General features: G+C 40.2%; 3 protein-coding genes across 9 annotated transcripts in view; 1 reads left to right on the top strand and 2 right to left on the bottom strand.

Annotated features, from left to right (window-relative positions):
• Positions 1-17923, bottom strand: part of taok3b (TAO kinase 3b) — a 43006-nt gene extending 25083 nt beyond the window's left edge. The window contains exons 1-6 of one of the 7 annotated variants that reach the window (XM_060912656.1): positions 17005-17923; positions 9687-9788; positions 9510-9571; positions 3757-4258; positions 3371-3412; positions 2296-2532 (exon numbers count right to left, since the gene is read on the bottom strand). In XM_060912656.1, the coding sequence (XP_060768639.1) occupies positions 2296-2481 (186 nt within the window). In that variant the 5' untranslated portion in view covers positions 2482-2532; positions 3371-3412; positions 3757-4258; ... (1 more) ...; positions 9687-9788; positions 17005-17923. Of the gene's footprint in view, positions 1-2295; positions 2533-3370; positions 3440-3756; positions 4259-9509; positions 9572-9686; positions 9789-17004 lie in introns of those variants that run through there. The other 6 variants (XM_060912657.1, XM_060912658.1, XM_060912660.1 and 3 more) reach the window with 6 other exon arrangements.
• A 188-nt stretch (positions 17924-18111) lies between these two features.
• Positions 18112-23720, bottom strand: part of tescb (tescalcin b) — a 51095-nt gene continuing 45486 nt past the window's right edge. Inside the window, exon 9 of the transcript XR_009651890.1 lies at positions 18112-18462. The gene's annotated coding sequence lies outside the window, so the exon portion shown is untranslated. The remainder of the gene's footprint in view (positions 18463-23720) is intronic.
• Positions 18466-20508, top strand: m17 (IL-6 subfamily cytokine M17). Its single transcript, XM_060912975.1, has 3 exons — positions 18466-18534; positions 18876-19024; positions 19904-20508. The coding sequence occupies exons 1-3, from the start codon at positions 18477-18479 to the stop codon at positions 20369-20371; spliced, it is 675 nt and encodes a 224-aa protein (XP_060768958.1). The 5' UTR covers positions 18466-18476; the 3' UTR covers positions 20372-20508.

Genomic DNA, 23720 nt, shown 5'->3' with positions numbered 1-23720 from the left:
GGCTGTTTTTCTGCAAAGGGACCAGGACGATTGATCCGTGTAAAGGAAAGAATGAATGGGGCCATGTATCGTGAGATTTTGAGTGAAAACCTCCTTCCATCAACAAGGGCATTGAAGATGAAATGTGGCTGGGTCTTTCAGCATGACACTGGTCCCAAACACACCGCCCGGGCAACGAAGGAGTGGCTTCGTAAGAAGCATTTCAAGGTCTTGGAGTGGCCTAGCCAGTCTCCAGATCTCAACCCCATAGAAAATCTTTGGAGGGAGTTGAAAGTCCGTGTTGCCCAGCGACAGCCCCAAAACATCACTGCTCTAGAGGAGATCTGCATGGAGGAATGGGCCAAAATACCAGCAACAGTGTGTGAAAACCTTGTGAAGACTTACAGAAAACATTTGACCTCTGTCATTGCCAACAAAGGGTATATAACAAAGTATTGAGATGAACTTTTGTTATTGACCAAATACTTATTTTCCACCATAATTTGCAAATAAATTCTTTAAAAATCAGACAATGTGATTTTCTGGATTTTTTTTTTCTCATTTTGTCTCTCATAGTTGAGGTATACCTATGATGAAAATTACAGGCCTCTCATCTTTTTAAGTGGGAGAACTTGCACAATTGGTGACTGACTAAATACTTTTTTGCCCCACTGTGTGTGTGTGTGTGTGTGTGTGTGTGTGTGTGTGTATGTATGTATATATATATATATATATATATATATAATGGGTCTGTCTCAGAAACTGGTTACTGTGGGGGTACCCCACTAAATATACTCACAGTCAATAAACTATACGGTTTTGAATGGTGATGTTGGTTTTAATTTGAAATAAAATGATGAAAGAAATAATACAGATAAAAATTTGATGTGAATATTCAGAATTTGGCAAAAATTTTGCAAATTTGTGGAAAAATGGTGGCTTGATCTGGGACATGATAAATGGTTAACTACATCGCATTCCCTTAAAAAGGTTGTAGTCCTATGAAAAGTCTACAGTTATCACTAATTGTATTTTAAGTTGTAACTTTATACACCTAAGGATTGGTGCGCTCACAAAATAAACATAACCATAATAAAACATCATGCAAAATATTTGATCACCGTTGTAACTCCATTTTCTGCATACCCAAAACCAATACGATCATGTGTTTTGATCTAAACGGAAAGCCTCAGGGTCAAGGTCACTACCTCACCAAAAGTAGTAACTTAAAATCACTACGCCATATAAAAATTTAGTTATAAATGTACGATTTTTTTAAAAACGAAAGCTGAAAGCTAGGTATAGCATATGTTTCTTACAGAATATGTTACGATGGTAGCTGGTCTTGTGTGAATTTCTGAGCTATGAAATGAGTTGTGGTCTATTTTTTACCGTAGTGTGTTATTTGTGTGCGGGAAAGGACACACATTAACAATTTGCATGTGTAGAATGGAATTTTCCACTCCAACAGTTAGAAGTAGATCGTGCTTTCATTTGCACTCTTTCTGTTACGCGGGTGATCTGTTCGGACGTTATCACTGAAAAGGTGAGTTTTGACAGTTTAATTTTGTTTTAGTCTTGCAGTATAAGGCAAGAGAATGTTTCTTTTTCATCTTACTTTCATATTTTGTAGTGTTTGCGTATTTTTGGCCAATATTTTGCAACCATGGTCAATTTAGATCGAACTTTTGATAGAATCTACGGCCAGTCATTTTGCCCCACCCCCGCCTCGTGCTCCGTCCGGTGCGGTAGTGATGTCTCATTGCTCATGTGCCACAGCAGAGACCCGCGCGACCTTCAGCCGGTACAGTCGCTGTTCTTTTACCACCGCCGTTATTCTCATCTTTCCAGTGTGTTCTTGATTTTTCCGTTGTGTCCTATTTCGCCATATCAAATACCCAAAATGTATCATAGTATTCATATTTAAGTGAATAATCAACTCAGTCATCATAACTTGGCATTTTTAACCCAAGGAATCAAAAAGAGGAAATGTATTCAATATTTTCACTCATCTGTGAAGAAGGGGCTTTAATTCTTCATACTGTAGTTATTTTATATGTAAATCAATTTTACAAAAGCATTTGAATTGTAATAAAAAAAATTTCCACAGTGGAGGGCAGATAAAGCAAGATACTATCTTTATTCTTATTAAACATGACAAAAGAAACATTGAGTGTTAGGTAAATGCAAAAAAAAAAAGTAAAATTAGAAAAAAAATTTTTTTGACCATAATGTCCCAAATGAAAGACCAGTTTCTGAGATGGACCCATATATATGCATGCATGAAGTAGACTTGTGTTAATGAACTCAGTTTACCTCCTTCTCCAACTGGGCAGCCTGCTTCTTGGCTAGCCGCTCCAGTTCAATGTAAGTGGTGTTGGCCTGGGTCTCTACTTCTTTCTGCAGCCGGAGCTTGTGCTCATCCATCTCAGCCTTCAGTTTGTTCTCTAGTGCGATCAGCTGCTTCTGGTGCTGCCGCCGCATGCGTTTGTACCCTGACATCTGCTCCCGTCACACAGAGTCCTGCTCATGCTCCTGGATCTCCTTGCTGACCTGCAAGCAAGCACACATATGTACATTTATTGGTATTTGACAGATGATCTTATCCAGAGCAACTAATATTTATTTCATTTATACAACTGAGTAGTTGAGGGGTAAGGGCCTTGCTCAAGTACCCAACAGTGGCAGTTTGGCGGTGCTGGGATTTGATCTCACAACCTTCTGATCAGAAGTCCAATGTATGATGCTTGAAAATTTGTGCTTGTAGAGATATTGGGGGAAAAAATATTCTCATAATTGCTCCATGTAAGACATTTTTAAATGTCAACTGGAAACACAGAATCCTTAAACAAGTATGGCAGCTGACTGGTGAGTATCATAGCTTATATAAAACACGTTTGACAGCAGCAATCAAAATGTAAAAGTCCAGAATAAAAATGGAATTAACAATGAAGGTTTATACATTCATCTCAGACTGTCAAGAGAATTCAGTGTGAAGGAAAATTCTCATAAACTTGCAAATACTATGCACATAGCTCCTGGTCATGGTTCCATGTCAGAGGTTCTGGACTGAAGCTGTCAATGCTGAATCTGAAGCTGCTTTGATGGCCCAGAGCGTTTGCATGAATTGAGCATAGCATACAGCCTCCAATGCAAGCAGCTTTTCTTTTGCTTTAACCTTGGCAAGGAAATGAATACCTGACACCTTACAGCAAATTTAAGAATGAACAGCTGATCAGTTGCAAACCATCGCTGATAATTATTTATTGGCTAAACTAAGCTAAGCTACAGCCTCAATATGCCTAGGCATACTTTAACTAGGCCTAGTAATTTAATTCAAAACATAATCCCTTTCTTAAGCATTAACAAAGGCAAAAGAAAAGTCACCAACCTAACATGGGCCTGATGGAAGATCAAACTGACATGCACCATGCTTGAATTAAACAAACAAACAAACAAACAAACAAAAAGCCATTACATCATAGGAATCATATGGAAAGAAAACAATCTCAAACATTCCCACCCAACAAAGCGAGAACGGAAAAATATAAATAAGGCCGAATATTTTCAACGCGTTTTCATTTACATGTAACGAGGAAAAATGAAAGGCAAGGAAAGAGACGTGAATGGGGTAGGAGGAAGCGAACGAGAGGGGGAAAGGGCTTATTAACAAGATGTGGTTGCCATAGCTACAGATGCGGGCCCTGCGAGAGCGGCCTTTCTTCTTATGCATAGAAATAATAAAGCAACCAGAAACGGAAAGGAGAGCGAGCCTACCGAAGACGCCGGTGCGACGGGCGCGCGGATGCTGCAGGGGCTCTAAATTTAACGTTGGCGCGCGCAGCTCCGGGGAGAAGAAGCAGGCCGCGGCTCTGGCCCGGCGCGCCCGTCTCGAGCCTCATCCCTCACTCCAGCATCCTCCTTCTGCTGCAGGGGGGGAGCGCACACGCGAGCCACGGATGATGTTGGGGGGTGGGCACCAGCCGCGCGCTCCACAGCCGCTGCTGAGGATGAGGATGCTGCTGAGGAGGTGGAGGAGGAGGATGATAATGCCGCTGTTGCCGCCGACGATGCTGCTGCTGCGTCTCCCTGCGTCCCGCGTAAGGCATAGTTAGTGCGCGGCATCCTCTACCTCGCTCCGTTTCCTCCCCTCCCCAACCCGCAGCGTTCAGAGTTCGTTGATCACGGGCGTCGCGCGGCACTCCTGACCGTGAACAAACGCTGCATGGCGGCGTATGTCACGCAAAATTGCACGCCGAGAGAGAGAGAGAGAACCTTTCTGGAGAGGAATGGGGGGGAGGGGCGGGGAGGGGGGAGGAAAACAAATCTGGTCAGAAAGGGGGAATTATACAATGCCCGGCGCAAAGATACCGAGGCAAAAATACATGCACAGACTGATTCTTCTGCTTTGAACTCTTAATATGTACACCGATTTATTACGACGAAGTCAAACCTTTAGGTTACTATCAGTCATCTGTTAATCTTTGTTCCCGGGTTCATTTAATTAAAATAAATAAATAAATAAATAAATAAAAACAACTTTAATCTTTTCTGGGAGTTCATTCAGACTTCTCTGAGGGGCAAGACACACAAAGGCCAATGTCAGGACTACAATGCCACCACAAAGCCCAAACTACCAATTAAATAACACTCAATTTTAAATTTAACTCAGTCTTACACTACACACACACACACACACACACACATATATATATATATATATATATATATATATATATATATATATATATATATATGCCCAATTCCTGTCTAAGTGTGTAAATCTCAGGCTTCCTATGATGCGATTTTAATAGTGTAACCAATGGAATTTGAAAATGCCATTTAAATTTTCAGGTAACAATGTGGTGGAGTCTTTGTAAATTTCCAGAAAGTACACATTCATTTGTATTTCGCCAGTAGTTGAAGAGCATAATCCCTAGCGGAGTACAGTAGTGAGTCTGTAACGAAAGTGGCATTAACAACTAGTGACGCTTCAAACCCCTGTTTGTTAGCATCATAATAGGCTTCACTGCTTCACATTGAGGTGGCATGGTGGTATAGTGTTTAGCACTGTCACCTCATAGCAAGAAGGCTCTGGGTTTGAGCCCAGTGGCCGATGGGGGCCTTTCTGTGTGGAGTTTGCATGTTCTCCCTGTCAAGTCAATTCAAGTTTATTTGTATAGTGCTTTTAACAATAAACATTGTTGCAAAGCGGCTTTACAGAATTTGAACGACTTAAAATATGAGCTAATTTTATCCCTAATCTATCCCCAATGAGCACGCCTGTGGCGCCGGTGGCAAGGAAAAACTCCCTCGGACGACATGAGGAAGAAAAATCGAGAGGATACAGACTCAAAAGGGAACCCATCCTCATTTGGGCAACAACAGACAACATGACTATAACATTAACAGTCCTAACATAAAGTCAGCTTCGTTGATGCTATAAACCCCCTACCGACAGAAACCCAAGAGCAAAACCGTTCACAACAACCGCAGTCCTAAAGTCAGCAAGTCAACTGCAGTCCTAAAGTCAGCAAGTCAACTGTAGTCCCCAGTCCCTGTGTCTGTGTGGGTTTCCTCTGAGTGCTCCAGTTTCCCCCACAGTCCAAAGACATCAAGGTTAGGCTAATTGGTAGCTCTAAATTGACTGTAGGTGTGAATGGTTGTTTGTCTCTATCTGTCAGCCCTGCAATGATCTGGTGACTTGTCCAGGGCGTACCCTGCCTCTTGCCCATAGTCAGCTGGGATAGGCTCGAGCTTGCCTGCAACCCTGCATAGGATAAGTGATTATGGATGATGGATGGATGCTTCACATCGAACTGTGTGGGCTAACATTAGAATATTTGTGTAGGTTTTCCTTACAATATGATTTTACGTAGATATTCCATTTCCTTACAATTCCTTTTCCTTACAATAGGTATTTTTTTTAGATTTGTGTATGTATGATGAAGTGTACAATTCAAGGCCTTTCTCCAGCTTGCTATAAGGGGCTTTGTAAGCATTCTTACTTATTACACAGTGCACTTGAATTCTCAATTTTGAGTGGTCAGAAGGTGTGGATTCATTTTATATAATAGCATGGCTCAGATAGTATTGGCTTGGCTGTAACACAGAGACTTGTATGCCAGATGCTCAACATAATCTAAGACTAATAATAAATTAATTTAAAAAAAAGTGATGTCAGTTTGTAAGTAAAAATGTAAGCATATAGTTGTTGATATGGTGAAGTTTTCTTTTAGGAAACATTAATGTCATGAATATTTATAGAAGATTCCTCGAGTCGAGTGTCAGCATTTTCTAACAGTCACAGTGCTTTGTAAAGTTTCTCAGCACAAGAAGGTCTCCAGGACAGAGGAATTTACACTGTCCAGTTTCTCAGTAAACTGATAACCTGCATTTTTTTCTCATTAACTTCAAGAGAGGGAAAAGCTGTAGGTGAGGCAACAACTATGATAGTGTTATAATGTAAATAATGGGAGCTAACTTTTCTTGTGGATGTTATTCCTTACATATCTGATGAACGGTAAAGGATAGGTTACTGATCAGAAGGCTGGGGGTTCCAGCCTGAGCACTGTTAAGCACTGTTGGGGCCTCGAGCCCTTAGCTCTCTCTGCGCCACGGGTGCTGTATCATACATCATGCCTGACCCCAGCTTCCTAACAAGTTGGAGCATGTGAAGAAAAGAATTTCACTGTAATGTATATGTGACTAAAAAAGTCACCAACTGCAAAATACCACCATTGTGAGTGTATTGAAAAGAACTGGAAATGCAGTACTAATACACAAATGTGTTTGTCCAAAGATTTCACTGAACTGCACATGATGAATGACGACACTATACTTGCTCTAGATGAGACAATCCATGTGATCAACATAAAATCAGGAATATTTAACAATTATTTGCTGAAGGCGAAGTGAATATCCGAGGTTATTATTCACTAAGCCTGAGGCGGATAATTGTTTTAGTACAATGGTGCTTAAAATTTTGTGAACCCTTTAGAATTTTCTATATTTCTGCATAAATACCGTATGACCTAAAACATCATCAGATTTTCACACAAGTCCGAAAAGTAGCTAAAGAGAACCCAGTTAAACAAATGAGACAGAAATATCATAGTTGGTCATTTATTTATTGAGGGAAATAATCCAATATTACATATCTGTGAGTGGCAAAAGTATGTGAACCTTTGCTTTCAGTATCTGGTGTGACCCCCTTGTGCAGCAATAACTGCAGCTAAACCTTTCCAATAACTGTTGATCAGTCCTGCACACTGGCTTGGAGGAATTTTAGCCCATTCATCTGTACAGAACAGCTTCAACTCTGGGATGTTGGTGGGTTTTCTCACATGAACTGCTCGCTTCAGGTCCTTCCACAATATTTTGATTGGATTAAGGTCAGGACTTTGACTTGGCCATTCCAAAACATTAACTTTATTCTTCTTTAACCATTTTTTGGTAGACTGACTTGTGTGCTTAGGGTCGTTGTCTTGCTGCATGACCCACCTTCTCTTGAGATTCAGTTCATGGACAGATGTCCTGATATTTTCCTTTAGAATTCACTGGTATAATTCAGAATTCATTGTTCCATCAATGATGGCAAGCCATCCTGGCCCAGATGCAGCAAAACAGACCCAAACCATGATACTACCACCACCATGTTTCACAGATGGGATAAGGTTCTTATGCTGGAATGCAGTGTTTTCCTTTCTCCAAACACGATGCTTCTCATTTCAACCAAAAAGTTTTATTTTGGTCTCATCCATCCACAAAACATTTTTCCAATAACCTTCTGGCTTGTCCACATGATCTTTAGCAAACTGCAGACAAGCAGCAATGTTCTTTTTGGAGAGCAGTGGCTTTCTCCTTGCAACCCTGCCATGCACACCATTGTTGTTCAGTGTTCTCCTGATGGTGGACTCATGAACATTAGCCAATGTGAGAGAGGCCTTCAGTTGCTGAGAAGTTACCCTGGGGTCCTTTGTGACCTCGCCAACTATTACACGCCTTGCTCTTGGAGTGATCTTTGTTGTTTGACCACTCCTGGGGAGGGTAACAATGGTCTTGAATTTCCTCCATTTGTACACAGTCTGTCTGACTGTGGATTGGTGGAGTCCAAACTCTTTAGAGATGGTTTTGTAACCTTTTCCAGCCTGATGAGCATCAACAAGGCTTTTTCTGAGGTCCTCAGAAATCTCCTTTGTTTGTGCCATGATACACTTTCACAAACATGTGTTGTGAAGATCAGACTTTGATAGATCCCTGTTCTTTAAATAAAACAGGGAGCCCACTCACACCTGATTGTCATCCCATTTATTGAAAACACCTGACTCTAATTTCACTTTCAAATTAACTGCTAATCCTAGAGGTTCACATACTTTTGCCATTCACAGATATGTAATATTGGATCATTTTCCTCAATAAATAAATGGTCAAGTATAATATTTTTGTCTCATTTGTTTACCTGGGTTCTCCTTATCTACTTTTAGGACTTATGTGAAAATCTGATGATGTTTTAGGTCATATTTATGCAGAAATATAGAAAATTCTAAAGGGTTCACAAACTTTCAAGCACCACTATATATATATATATATATATATATATATATATATATATATATATATATATATATATACACATATATACACACACACACACACACACACACACACACAGGTGATTTTTTTTTAAATTGTATTTAAAAAATCATTTTTTTCAAACTTCAAAAGCAGCATGCAAATGTAATGCATGCAGACTTGTGTTACTTATCTATGCCAACTCAAATAAATTTCTTTGTTTTTAAATAGATAAAACAAATCACAGTTCCTCCTTACCTTTGAATAATTTTAGACCAAACTTCGTAGCATTTTAGGAATTGTAGTGCTTTTAGGAACAGCATTTTCTTTTGTAATTTGTAATTGTTCCTCATTTACGGTGACAAAGTGATTAGTCACCATTTTGCTGAGTCTCTCCAGATGATTATCGGGAAATAGTCAAAATTTCTCCACCAATCAGCATGTGATTTTCTATAATAACCTGTGTATTTATCATAAACGTATTCTATATAAACATTACTGTTAGTGCTAGAATGAATATACATTATTCACCAACTAATTATGCCAGCTGTGAAAAGTAATATTGCTGGACAATACTTGAATGAGTAGTGTTGCCTTGTCGGTACTGGCAGTACTGTTGGCAGCCATGCAATATTATTCCTCAATTTTGTATCCTTTAATCAATGTGAACAACTTTGTTCAGAATCAGGGGGTAGGCTCATTGGGGAGCTTACCACAAATTCTGAGCTAACAATTTATGATGCTCTGGTTATATTACCACATGTAACTTTGCCAGTGTATTTTGGAACTGGGACAATTATTACTTTTGATTTTTAAGAAGGATGTTTAGCTCTACCACATGCAGAACTCTCATAAACCTACAGTTGAGAAAACTGGTGTAATTAAATGATTCAAATCAAAGACACACACAAAGATATCATTCGTAAAATGGTGCTGGATGAGGATCATTTTCCTACCTGAATTTATTATTGTTGGTCCATGTGCTTGACTAATTTGGTCATCACTGACTAAATTTCTGCTAGAAAAGACAAGATTTAGGGTTTCACAAAATGTCCAGTTTCAGTTTTGTGTGCTGATTCCATGTATGGTATTTATCTTTAAAAAATAAAGTTTATACATATTTACTTATCTACCTTAGTGGCTTCACCTGCATAAAACAAAATCTTGCTTGCTTGGTCCTTATTTTGTATGTATTTTCTCAGAAAGGCTGGGGAATTTGCTCACTCAAGCATTTCCTGTGTGGTGAGGAGATTAAGAGAAAGTGTGTTTGATCTTCTATTAATGTGAAGTTACACATACGTGCAGTCAAATCTGGGTAAATACCAAGGTAGATGGGAACTTGTTTGTTAAAATACCAAATAATATCATTTCATACACATGCGACAATGTTTACTGTTAAAAGCGCTATACAAATACAGTTAGGTCCATAAATATTTGGACAGAGACAACATTATTCTAATTTTGGTTCTGTACATTACCACAATGAATTTTGAACAAAACAATTCAGATGCAGTTGAAGTTCAGACTTTCAGCTTTAATTCAGTGGGTTGAACAAAATGATTGCATAATGTGAGGAACTACAGCATTTTTTAAACACAATCCCTTCATTTCAGGGGCTCAAAAGTAATTGGACAAATTAAATAATTGTAAATAAAATGTTCATTTCTAATACTTGGTTGAAAACCCTTTGTTGGCAATGACTGCCTGAAGTCTTGAACTCATGGACATCACCAGACTCTGTGTTTCCTCCTTTTTAATGCTCTGCCAGGCCTTTACTGCAGCGGTTTTCAGTTGCTGTTTGTTTGTGGGCCTTTCTGTCTGAAGTTTAGTCTTTAACAAGTGAAATGCATGCTCAATTGGGTTGAGATCAGGTGACTGACTTGGTCATTCAAGAATATTCCACATCTTTGCTTTAATAAACTCCTGGGTTGCTTTGGCTTTATGTTTTGGGTGACTGTCCATCTGTATTATGAAATGCTGACCAATCAGTTTGGCTGCATTTGGCTGGATTTGAGCACACAGTATGTCTCTGAATACCTCAGAATTCATCCGGCTGCTTCTGTCCTGTGTCACATCATCAATAAACACTAGTGACCCAGTGCCACTGGCAGCCATGCATGCCCAAGCCATCACACTGCCCCCACCGTGTTTTACAGATGATGTGGTATGCTTTGGATCATGAGCTGTACCACGCCTTTGCCATACTTTTTTCTTTCCATCATTCTGGTAGAGGTTGATCTTGGTTTCATCTGTCCAACGAATGTTCTTCCAGAACTGTGCTGGCTTTTTTAGATGTTTTTTAGCAAAGTCCAATCTAGCCTTTTTATTCTTGAGGCTTATGAGTGGCTTGCACCATGCAGTGAACCCTCTGTATTTACTTTCATGCAGTCTTCTCTTTATGGTAGATTTGGATATTGATACACCTACTTCCTGGAGAATGTTGTTCACTTGGTTGGCTGTTGTGAAGGGGTTTCTCTTCACCATGGAAATTATTCTGCGATCATCCACCACTGTTGTCTTCTGTGGGCATCCAGGTCTTTTTGCATTGATGAGTTCACCAGTGCTTTCTTTCTCAGGATGTACCAAACTGTAGATTTTGCCACTCCTAATATTGTAGCAATTTCTCGGATGGTTTTTTTCTGTTTTCGCAGCTTAAGGATGGCTTGTTTCACCTGCATGGAGAGCTCCTTTGACCGCATGTTTTCTTCACAGCAAAATCTTCCAAATGCAAGCACCACACCTCAAATCAACTCCAGGCCTTTTATCTGCTTAACTGAGAATGACATAACAAAGGAATTGCCCACACCTGCCCATGAAATAGCCTTTGAGTCAATTGTCCAATTACTTTTGGTCCCTTTAAAAACAGGGTGGCACATGTTAAGGAGCTGAAACTCCTAAACCCTTCATCCAATTTTAATGTGGATACCCTCAAATGAAAGCTGAAAGTCTGGACTTTATGTCCATGTTCATTATATAACTATAACTTGAATATGTTTCAGTAAACAGGTCTCATCTCATCTCATTATCTCTAGCTGCTTTATCCTGTTCTACAGGGTCGCAGGCAAGCTGGAGCCTATCCCAGTTGACTATGGGCGAAAGGTGGGGTACACCCTGGACAAGTCGCCAGGTCATCGCAGGGCTGACACATAGACACAGACAACCATTCACTCACACCTACGGTCAATTTAGAGTCACCAGTTAACCTAACCTGCATGTCTTTGGACTGTGGGGGAAACCGGAGCACCCGGAGGAAACCCACGCAGACACGGGGAGAACATGCAAACTCCGCACAGAAAGGCCCTCGTTGGCCACAGGGCTTGAACCCGGACCTTCTTGCTGTGAGGTGACAGCGCTAACCACTACACCACCATGCCGCCCCAGTAAACAGGTAAAAAAAAAAACAAAATTTGTGTCAGTGTCCAAATATATATGGACCTAACTGTAAACTTGACTTGACATGACTTGACACATGTGGCATTGACATGAGTGTCTCTACCTTTCACTCAAATTGGTCTCACCTAGAAAGTCCTGCATACACAGATTTTGTACTCATACAGGTATTGCCTTGAAGTAATTGGTACTGTCCCTCTGAAAGTAGTAGGACATACTTAAAATTCTTTCTCAAATTCAGAAATGTCTTAAATCTCCTAATTAAAACTCCTAAATACCCAAACCCTTCCATAGAATAAAATTTACATTAACAGTTAATGAGGACACTGGACAAATAAAGACATTAGGATTTGATATGAAAAGATAGCTCAGACTTTCAGCTTTTACTTCCTGATGTTTATATCTAGATGTGCCACATTGGTCACATTGGAATTTGCAAAGAAATACAGATATTTGGTTCTGGAACCACCCTCTTCCAAAGTGATGGAAAGAATAAAGTGTGTAGAAAGAAAGGTTCTACTCATGATTCAAAACATACAAGCTCATCGGTCAAGCAAGGTGGAGGTAATGTTATGGCTTGGGCTTGCATCGCTGCTTCTAGAATGGGTTCACTAATCTTTATTGATGATGTAATCCGTGATGGTAATAGCAGAATAAATTCAGAAGTTTACAGAAACATTCTGTCTGGCAATTTATAGAGAAATTCATCTAAACTAATTGAAAGAAACTTCATCATACGGCAAGACAATGATCCGAAACACACTGTCACACAACAAAGGGGGAAAAAAGTGGGAGGTTTTAGACTGGCCAAGACTACTAGACCTTAACATCACTGAGCATGCATTTAACATCCTGAACAGGAGACAAAAAGGAGAAACTCCCAAAACAAACAATAACTGAACAAAGCTATGATACAAGCCTGGAAAAGCATCACAAAAGAAGCTTTGATGCAGTTCTTGCAAGCAAGGTATATGCAACGAAATTTTAAGTATTATTTACTTTAAGACTATCTGTTCCTATCATTTTGATTACCTAAAAACTGAGTGGTCTGCCACCAAAAGTGCAATGTTCTAAGTTTTATCTAGGTGTAAATATCAAGAAAAGAAAGCTGGAATTCTGATCTGTCATCTCATATTCATTTTTTAATTTCAAACCCAAATGTCTTTGGTGTATGTTAAAACAAAAGAATTGGCCTTGTTGTTCCAATACTCACACTCTCTCTCTCTCTCTCTCTCTATATATATATATATATATATATATATATAGCTAGCTGGATAGTATAGTGGTAATGCTCACTGACTACGACGCGGGAGATTGGGGTTCGGATCCCGGTCGGGGCAAAACATCATCCAGTAAGGGTCCTTAGGCAAGACCCCTCATGATATATCAGCCTACCTCAGGAATGAGTGAAGACATAACTGCCATACCGGCTCAGACGTCGCCCGGGTCAACAAGGTCTGCGTCAGTTGCTAGAGAACAAGGTCTGTGTCAGTTGCTAGGGAACCAGGGCAAAGTGATGAGAAATGGACTACTGGAACAAGACCTCGATGGACGAGGACAGAAAATACGGAATTGCTGGAATGCTACTATACAAGCAATCCCAGAGAGAGGGGATACATGCAGCAAATGTGGGACCATTGGATACTTCGAAACCCACAATCAAGGCTAACAAAGAAACAGCTATTAGCCCAGTGTTCCAACATCCGTAATAGAAATCTACTATCACAACTAGAGATTAATGAAATACAACAACGATGCTATGGCAAGGGGGAGCCAGGAAGACAGGTCAGCGGGGAGATGTCATCATCATCCCCACAACCAGAGATTGGGTACCAAGCCCCAACAGCTAACAGCCTCAACACAAGAGCTGCTGACCTGAGAAGGAAGATCGTGACCCAACTGGAAACCTGGAGCCCCCGCCGAATACCGAAGCTGAGTTCCCAAGTACCTTCAGAAGATCTACTAGTAGATGTGAATGCTGCTCTGAAGACAATCTCCACAAGAACCATCACTGAGACCAACAAGCTGATACACAGTATAGCAACAGTAATCATGGAGATGCTTGGACACAAGGTGGGCTCGGGACATAAACAGTATCCACCATGGAAGAGACGATTAGAGGCCAAGATAAAGGCAGCACGGAGAGAAGTTAGCCAGCTAGCTGAACTACAGAAAGGGAACATGGTGAATAAAGGGGCACCCAGGAAGTACAACTCACTCTCCATACCAGAGGCACTCGAAACTGCCAAACAGCGACTAACAGTTCTGGCCACCCGGTTGAAGAGATACACCAAGGAGGGAGAGGCCAGGAGAATAAACAAGCTGTTCTCCACTGAACCAGCCAAGGTGTACTCTCAGTGGCAGGGAAACAACAACTGGTCAGACCCACCAAGAGCTGAGGTGGAAAGACATATGGGAAAGAAAGGCATCACACAACACCGATGCCCAATGGTTAGTGGACCTAAAAGCTGACCACAGCAACCTCCCAGAACAAGAACCAGTAACCATCTCAATGGCAGACGTCCAAGAAAGAGTGTCAAAGATGAAGAGCTGGACAGCACCAGGCCCCGATATGATCCATACGTACTGGCTGAAGAAGCTAACTGCACTCCATGAACGCCTAGCAGCACAGATGAACCAGCTGCTGAGGGATGGGACCCACCCAGAATGGCTAACCCAAGGCAGGACAGTCCTAATCATGAAGGACCCCCAGAAGGGACCCATCCCATCCAACTACCGGCCAATTACCTGTCTCTGCACAACATGGAAGGCCCTGTCAGGCATCATTGCGGCAAAAAATGAGTAAGCATGTGGCTCAATACATGAGCGAGGCACAGAAAGGAATTGGCAGTAACACCAGAGGAGCCAAGCACCAGCTACTGATCGATAGAACAGTCGCCCGAGACTGTAAGAAGAGACAGACCAACCTGTGCACTGCCTGGATTGACTACAAGAAAGCCTACGACTCAATGCCACACACATGGATACTGGAATGTCTGGAACTGTATAAGATCAACAGGAACCTAAGGACCTTCATCCAGAACTCAATGGAAATGTGGAAGACAACCCTAGAGGCCAACTCAAAACCCATTGCCCAAGTCAACATCAAGTGCGGCATATACGAAGGAGATGCGCTATCACCACTGCTGTTCTGCATAGGCCTGAACCCCCTCAGTCAGATCATCACGAAGAGTGGCTACGGGTACCGATTCCGTAGTGGGGCAACAATCAGCCACCTGCTCTACATGGATGACATCAAGCTGTATGCCAGGAACGAGCGAGAAATAGACTCTCTGATCCACACCACCCGGATCTACAGCGATGACATAGGGATGTCATTCGGATTGAACAAGTGTGGCCGGATGGTCTCAAAGAGAGGCAAGATGATCCGGACTGAGGGGATTGACCTACCAGAGGGCAACATAGGTGATATCCAAGACAGCTACAAGTACCTTGGCATCCCACAGGCTAATGGAAACCATGAAGAGGCCACAAGGAAGTCAACCACAGCCAAATACCTCCAGAGAGTAAGGCAGGTCCTGAAAAGTCAGCTGAATGGTAAGAACAAGGTCCGAGTCATCAACATGTATGCACTACCAGTCATCAGATACCCCGCTGGTATCATAAACTGGCCAAAGGAGGAGATAGAAGCCACAGATATCAAGACTAGAAAGCTCCTCACCATGCATGGAGGGTTCCACCCCAAGTCCAGCACCCTAAGACTATACACTAAGCGGAAAGAGGGAGGCCGAGGGCTAGTGAGCGTCAAGACCACGGTCCAGGATGAAACATCGAAAATCCGAGAATACATCAGAAAGATGGCCCCAAAGAATGAACTGCTAAGTGAATGTCTCAGGCAGCAGAACCCTGATGAGAGTGCAGAGGAGGAGGAGGAGGAGGAACAGACAACCTGGAGGGACAAACCCCTACATGGCATGTACCACTGTCAGATAGAGGAAGTGGCTGATATCAAGAAATCCTACCAGTGGCTGGATAATGCAGGACTGACAGACAGCACAGAGGCACTAATCATGGCAGCACAAGAACAGGCCATAAGCACAAGAGCCATAGAGGCCAGGATCTACCAGAGTAGATCAGACCCAAGATGCAGACTGTGCAAAGAAGCCCCTGAAACAGTCCAGCACATAGTAGCAGGGTGTAAGATGCTAGCTGGATCAGCGTACATGGAGAGGCACAACCAAGTGGCTGGGATAGTATACAGGAACATCTGCAACCAGTATGGAATAGAAGTACCCAAGTCCCAATGGGCCATACCACAGGAGGTGGCTGATAACAACAGGGCCAAGGTTCTGTGGGACTTCAGCTTCCAGACTGACAAACAGATCCTGGCTAACCAACCGGACATAGTGGTGGTGGACAAAGAGCAGAAGAGGGTGGTGGTGATAGATGTGGCGATCCCAGCTGACGCCAACATCAGGAAGAAGGAACATGAGAAACTTGAGAAGTATCAAGGGTTGAAAGAGCAGCTGGAACGGATGTGGAAGGTCAAGGGTTGCGTGGTCCCCGTGGTAGTGGGGGCACTTGGGGCAGTAACCCCCAAACTGGGAGAGTGGCTCCAGCAAATCCCAGGAACAACATCTGAAGCCTCAGTCCAGAAGAGCGCAGTCCTAGGAACATCGAAGATACTGCGCAGAACCCTCAAACTCCCAGGCCTCTGGTAGAGGACCCGAGCTTGAGGATGACATGGATACCACCCCCCCGCCGGGGGTGAGAAGGATAAAGTATTGGAACAACAAGGCCAATTCTTTTGTTTTAACATACACCAAAAGACATTTGGGTTTGAAATTAAAAAATGAACATGAGATGACAGATCAGAATTCCAGCTTTCTTTTCTTGATATGTACACCTAGATAAAACTTAGAACATTGCACTTTTGGTGGCAGACCACTCAGTTTATATAAGTGAAAGTGTTTATTTATTTGATATTTGATTTATTTTACATGCTGTCGTTTCTTGATGTCTGTTAAATTATTGCACAAATCCTGAGACAAACCTGGAAAGTACCATGGCCTGGAGTTGAGCTGTTGTTGCTAGTTTTACCTGCATTTTGCTGAGAAGACTCTAGAGTTTCCCTCCATGCACACAATATGACTGTTGACCATGGCAACCACAGACTTGGCATGAACCTCAGACTTTGCATGAAATGAAATCTGTGGGTGCAAACATCAAATTCACCAGAAATAGCAGTGAAAACATTTTAGTCCAAACTGTAAGTAGGCTTCAGTTATGCTTTTAGCCTGGGGGTTTCCCATCTGGCAATGAGGTGAGACCTTACATCGTACCTGTGTTTTATGTATTTTAATTCACTCCTTATGTATTAATAGTAGTTATCATGCAGGATAAATTTATATGATTGATTTATACTCATGATGCAGTTTATAGTAGTGACTCTTTCTGGGGCAAAAGGAGGTCTAAAAAATCAAATATAAAACAAGACCTCTCAACTTCCTTCCACGTAATTCTTCTAATGGTGATGTTTTCAAAGCCTTTGCGTCATATTTTACAAAAAAAAAAAAAAAAACATTCACGAAACTTGGGTATTGAGAAACATATTTCCTGCTGCAATGCAGCTTCCTCCTGATCAATAAAAATAAATGCTTGGGAGTTCAAAATTTACAAGATTACAGATATTCCATAGCCTGATGATTCTCACTTTTCACAGTTTAAGAATATGAGTATGACATAATTTTTAATGCATATTTTGTTGAATATTATCTCATTCAAAGCAAAATATACTCATTCTGCACCTCTCTTGGAATGACTTACTGTAGTAAACATTAGAATAAAAGAATAAAATGTGGAAACTCACCAGTTGAAAATGAAGAGAGATAAAATAGCATGAGCAGCTATTGCTGCAAGGTTGGTGTTCTGTCTCCTCTCACATACAATCACAGTCCATCTTACAACCTCATAACAGTATAGGCAGATAAAAATTGTACTGTATGTGCAAAAGGTGTACTGCTGTATTCAGAGTTTTAGTAAGGAAACTGCCAAAAAAGTGCTCAATTCAACATGGTTCTTACCAAGATGTATACTGCATAGTTGAACTTCAGAGATGAAAGTATATGGTGAACAGTGTAGACAAGTGTATCATATATAGTAATACAATTAACAAAATAGTAGAAACTGACAAAACTGAATACATCATTTCATTTACAGGCTGATTTTATTCCTGTCATATGAAGTACATATGAAAACACACCTTTATCATAAAGTGTTCAGTTTGTGTAGTGTATTCAATTAGTGTATATGTTTGTATATGTTCATGTATATATTAGTATAAAAGGCGTAAAATGTTTCAAGTATGTACAAAAGTCGGCAGTGAGTTCAGGAGGCTGGAGCATTACACATAGTGCATGTGATGCAAAGACAAGAAGAAGAAGAAAAAAATTCTGGGAAATCTTGTTGTCTCACAAGGCTGGCTGCGTCATTTCCTTCGATGTGGTTTCAGGTCTTTAAAATGTTATGCCGGGCTGCGACCATGACTAGTTTCAACCTCTGTGCATAGAGAAATGAATGGTCATGATAGGAACATGTTTTGGCAGGGCCACAGACCACAACCAACATCTAGTAAGTAGAACAACTACACAATGGCACACAAAACTACTGCTGGTACACTTTAACATAATGGTACAATTAACTTTTTTTTAATTTTATGACACAATGAACAAATACATTACTAATGTTAATGAATGAGATTCTCATGTTTGAAAATGTACTTATTGTGCATTCAAGATGCTCTGGTAGTGACACTAAATAATGGTTCTGAAAGTGATTAGTCTATCAATAGTTGTATTTGATTACCAATTAATGTAAACTATTTTGCTAAATTATGTACACCATTACTTCTGTTTTGTCCTATTGTTCATGGGAATTTAACTTAAGTGTAATGTGTCTTCTACACTTCCCAGTGATCTTCCTCTTCCTTGTCCTGTTAACTGTCATCAAGTTAGCAAACACAACAGCTCCATGCACTGAGAGCTGCAGTAAGACTATTCACAAAGGAGTGAAGCTCAGCAAGTTAATGAAGAGGAACACTGCAGAACTAATAAAAACATATGTAAGTACATTTTCAATCTGATGCCTTAGACGCATTCATGTTCATACATTTAGGTGAACAGTCATGGAGATGTAGATTGGTGTTCTAATTCTAATATGGTCAAATACTTTCAACTTGTGTATAATGACTGACAAGATAATGCCTCCCATTCACAACCTCGTGTGTAACATTTGTGGGTGTTGGTAGGTACATAAATAGCTACAACAGTATACATCACTGGGTCGGTTTCCGCAACACAAACTGTGTCTAGCACTTGTGTCCAAGTCTAGCACTTGGAATAGAATGAAATGGGGAACTATCACTCACACATTTAGTCAAGAATTAGCTGTAATAGATATAAATAGATATGTCTTTTGATATAAACAATGTTCACATCACCTGAAAATGTGTCAGTATTTTGGTATAGTCTGGTTGATGTAATGGAAAATGTGAAAGTAGAATCAATTGCTTGTTTACTGTCAATGCGCTTGCAATTTGTGTTTATGGTTCAGGTCACTTTTAAACTAAATAATGAAATTTCAATTCCTTGCTGCAATTGATCTCATTCAGCTCATCAGTTAAGGTAAAACAAGGGTCATGAATTGAAAAGGCAATTGAAAAGGGCTTACAGTCAAGACAGGCTTTGATTTTGAGGCTATTGATTTGAAAAGTATGTAATGCTCTTTATGCTATGTAACATTTAGCAAAGAGGAGTAATAACAGAAGAAAATCTGCTTAATCACAGTTGTCAAAATAAATACAATGTTGATACAATTTCATTGACGTCTCTTAAAGCACTTCAGATGGATTCTATACTGACAGTAAAACAAGACATAAAAGCTAAAAATATTCCTTTGTCACTGTACAAAGTTAATAAAATATTTATTTTCTCTCATCCAGCAAGCCAATGAGGGAGACTTTGCAAAGCCGTTATGCAAAACGCAAATGAACAACATTCCAGTATCAAGCCTCTCAGGACAGACTTCAGCTGATCGCACGTTAAACATTTACACACGTCTAAAGGAGTTCTTGCCTCACATAAAGAAAGTTCTGGAGCAGCAGTCAGACTTGATGCCTCCTCAGAGCCCTTTGCTTAACAGCCTGGATGAGACTTGGCAACGAACTGGCCACCTCATCCACAAGGTGAACTGCATTTTGCAGCTCTTACAGCCCAACATTCCTATACCCGAGCCAGCATTCAGACCCACCGGAATTCCCCTGCCTCAAAATGTGTTTCAGCAGAAGGTCTATGGGTGTGTCGTCCTGACTCGGCTTAACGAGTTCCTCTTGAGAGTCGTTGATGAACTGAGGTCACTCAAGGGTAGCATGTGTGTAAAAAAAAAAAAAGGAACTGTGGTGATGTCATAGAACTAGTGGACAATGATTTGAAATGATTTGTCTTTGAGGTTTGACTGGTATATTTATTAATTATTTATTTTTCACATACAGTAAATATAAGAAAGTAGTCCCGAAAAACAGCTACATATGTTTAATAATTTCATTTACAGAGGTATTTATTCCATTAATTTATTGTTGTCATAATTAATTAATGTATTACTTTGATGCACAAATGTTCCTAAATGACTATAAGTTATACCTGTTCATTTTGCAACACTCCATTTTTTTGGCATTGATGGAAAATCTTAATTTCTTATCACATGGTGACAACGGGTCTGAGAGTTTACTTCAACAAATGATCAACCGATGTTCTTAGCAAGTATTTGATGGAATCAAGTATTACTTAATTTAGTTGTGTTTAGGAGTAACTGCATGTGTTACTCCTCTGTAGACAGACAGATCAGACCTAGTATTGCACTTTGACCCAGATTAAGATTTCCTGCCACTGAGGGTCATACACACACACAATTTTATATATACACATATACATACACACACACACACACATATATATATATATATATATATATATATATATATATATATAGTTTTGTATGATGATGTTTGACTGCTCAGGAATTCACAAATATTGTGATATGAGGTGTTAGCCATATTGGCTTTTGTGGTACATGCTTGCTTGGCTTGAATAAACTGGTGTATGGAGCCGGTGCATTTGGGCTGCTGTCTGAGACTTCTGAGACATGTGTTGAAACAGGTTTAGTAGACAGGAAGTGAAAGAGACTGTGATATCAGCCCTTAATGACGCATTCAGCTAAACACATCAGATAGGAAAGAAAAAACACTGACTAGCTGTCGCCCCTGTCACAAGATGGGTGTCTGAGAGGTTGTTGTTGTTTGTGTGTGTGTATGAAATAAGTTTAAGGCACTGTTTAGTAGGCTAGGACAAGACATACTTATTCTTGTGAAATATTTTGTTCAGTTCCGATACTGAAATGCTCTACAATATGAATAATTTTAAAATTATTTATATTTCAAATTACTATTTACACAATTAATGTATATACTGACATATATAAATACAACAGCCGTACAACACATACATATGTGTGTTTGGATTTTTTCTACACTAAAAAACATGGCCATTAGAAACCATATAGCTCATTGTTCTTTTCTCAGTTTAGATTAAGTAACGATTAATTTGTATCAAAATAGTTTACCCTTTGCCCAGTGTACAACTACAGTATGCGGTGATGAGATTCCAAAGCCTAATGCAGTGGACTAAGCCACTGCTGTCAAAACTGTAGCCAAGCTATAAGAATGAGTGCTTTCTAGTTATCCTGTGGTAAATTGGGCACTGTGGTTAAAAGAACAAATTTATCAGAAGTAGCACCAAAATATAATACTCTTTTCCCCAGTCACGTTTTTGTAAAAATGGAAGCTGGGAGATACATATTCGGTCAAGTTTGAAGTTCCTCATTGTGATCTGTGGACTATGCGAGCAATGCTGACAAATTAAATTAGCATACTAAATTACAGCACATGTTTTGGAACTATAATAAAAGCTAAAGGTTTTATTATAGTTCTAAGTATTAGAAGCACAGATAAATGATCTGTTTATCCTCATTATCCTGGTGCCTGCCCCAACACTATGATTAATAAGAATTAACTATTTCTAAAAGGCAAAAGTGCCATCTCCAAAGCCTTTGCTTAGATACAGTCTGAGGATCAACACTGAGTTGGAAGGTGCTTGTGAACCTGAAGAGTTTATTTATTGACACAAATGTAATGTACCTAGATTGTTATATTGAGGTTTTCATGCAGAATTTGAATAACTGGACTAGAGACATTAGGTTAGGTTAGAAAGTAAAGTTGTTAAAATGTTCCATTTTAAAAGTTTCCATTTTAAATGTGAAAATACCTTTTTATAGTCCCCACAGCAGGGTTCCTCAAACGTTTTACAGGCAAGGACTCCTTTAATTGTAAAATAAATTCCACAGACCAATTCATTACATATTCATTTTATAAGTACATTATTCATATGGGTACAATAATATTTTTATGTTTATTAGAGGTTTCTGTTCCTGAATTTTCCACTGACAAAACATTAGGTCCATATTGATATTACTTAAAGACTTACTTGTTTTTCAGTTATTAGGTTCAGGCAACAAAAGACAGGAAAAGTAACATGTACTTGGTGGAAAATCTCACAACTAATTAGGTTAACTGGCAACAGGTTAGATTGTACATAAAAAGAGCATCCCAGAGAGGCTGAGGCTACATCCACACGACAACAGCAAAGAGATTTTATTTAAAAAAAAATATCGCGTCCACATGGGCAACGGATCAGTAAAATATCAGGTACATATGGCAACGCAACGCTTGCTGAAAACAATGCAATACACATGCCACACCTCTACGTGCGCTGTAAGACGGTCCCATCGGAGACACCAGAACAATAGAAGAAGTAGGACGCATGCGCATAAACCCCTTCTTCTACCCAGCGTGAAGCACTCACAGGAACAAGCACACAACAAGAAGAAGAAGATGGCTGCGACTACGCGAGGAAATCGTGTCTTCTGTGTGTACAAATTAGTTTTATTAGTGTGCATAGTTTTATATAACTTAATTTTCTTATTGTGTGTGAACATTTTGAAAAGCATTTTTATATAATTTATATAACTTTTTATATTGTGTGTGAACATTTTGAAAAGCAGTCTTATCCAATAAAAAAAAGAAATTCAAGAAATGGTTCAGTTATTTGTTTATTTAAAAGAAAAGCTGTATACAAAAGTGAATGCAATGCAGTGGTTCATACAAAACAGCGAGAGTGCTGCTTGTTCTAGTCATGTGGTTGTGGCATCATTGTAAACAAATCCGTTCTACTCATCCAGACGACTTCGCAACGGCGCCGTTGCCAGATTTTTCCACTCTGGAACCCGTTCTCGTTTTGAGGCACCCAAAACGCCAGTGCCGTGTGGACGCCAGGCCGAAACGATAAACAATTTTATCAGATTCACCTGAATCCGTTGCCGTGTGGACAGCCTCTGAGTCTCTCAGAATTAAAGATGGGGAGGGGTTCAAAACTCTGTGAAAGACTACATAGGCAAATAGTGCAACAATTTAAGAATAATGTTCCTCAAGGGTGGTGTACTGGTTAGCACTGTCGCCTCACAGCAAGAAGGTCCAGAGTTTGAGCCCAGCGGCTGATGAAGGCTTTTCTGTGTGGAGTTTGCATGTTCTCCCCATGTCTGCGTGGGTTTCCTCTGGGTGTTCCGGTTTCCCCCAGTCCAAAGACATGCAGGTTAGGATAATTGGAGGCTCTAAATTGACCATAGGTGTGAATGAAGTGTGAATAGTT

This window comes from Neoarius graeffei, chromosome 28, assembly GCF_027579695.1.
Source record: "Neoarius graeffei isolate fNeoGra1 chromosome 28, fNeoGra1.pri, whole genome shotgun sequence".
In the NCBI taxonomy this organism is placed as follows: domain Eukaryota; kingdom Metazoa; phylum Chordata; class Actinopteri; order Siluriformes; family Ariidae; genus Neoarius; species Neoarius graeffei.
This window is presented reverse-complemented; position numbering and strand designations above follow the sequence as displayed.

Coding starts and splice junctions, on each gene's coding strand:
- m17 (XM_060912975.1), top strand. CDS start 18,477: ATGAATGGTCATGATAGGAACATGTTTTGGCAGGGCCACAGACCACAA. Junction 18,535..18,875: donor CAGACCACAACCAACATCTA/GTAAGTAGAACA, acceptor TACACTTCCCAG/TGATCTTCCTCTTCCTTGTC. Junction 19,025..19,903: donor CAGAACTAATAAAAACATAT/GTAAGTACATTT, acceptor TCTCTCATCCAG/CAAGCCAATGAGGGAGACTT.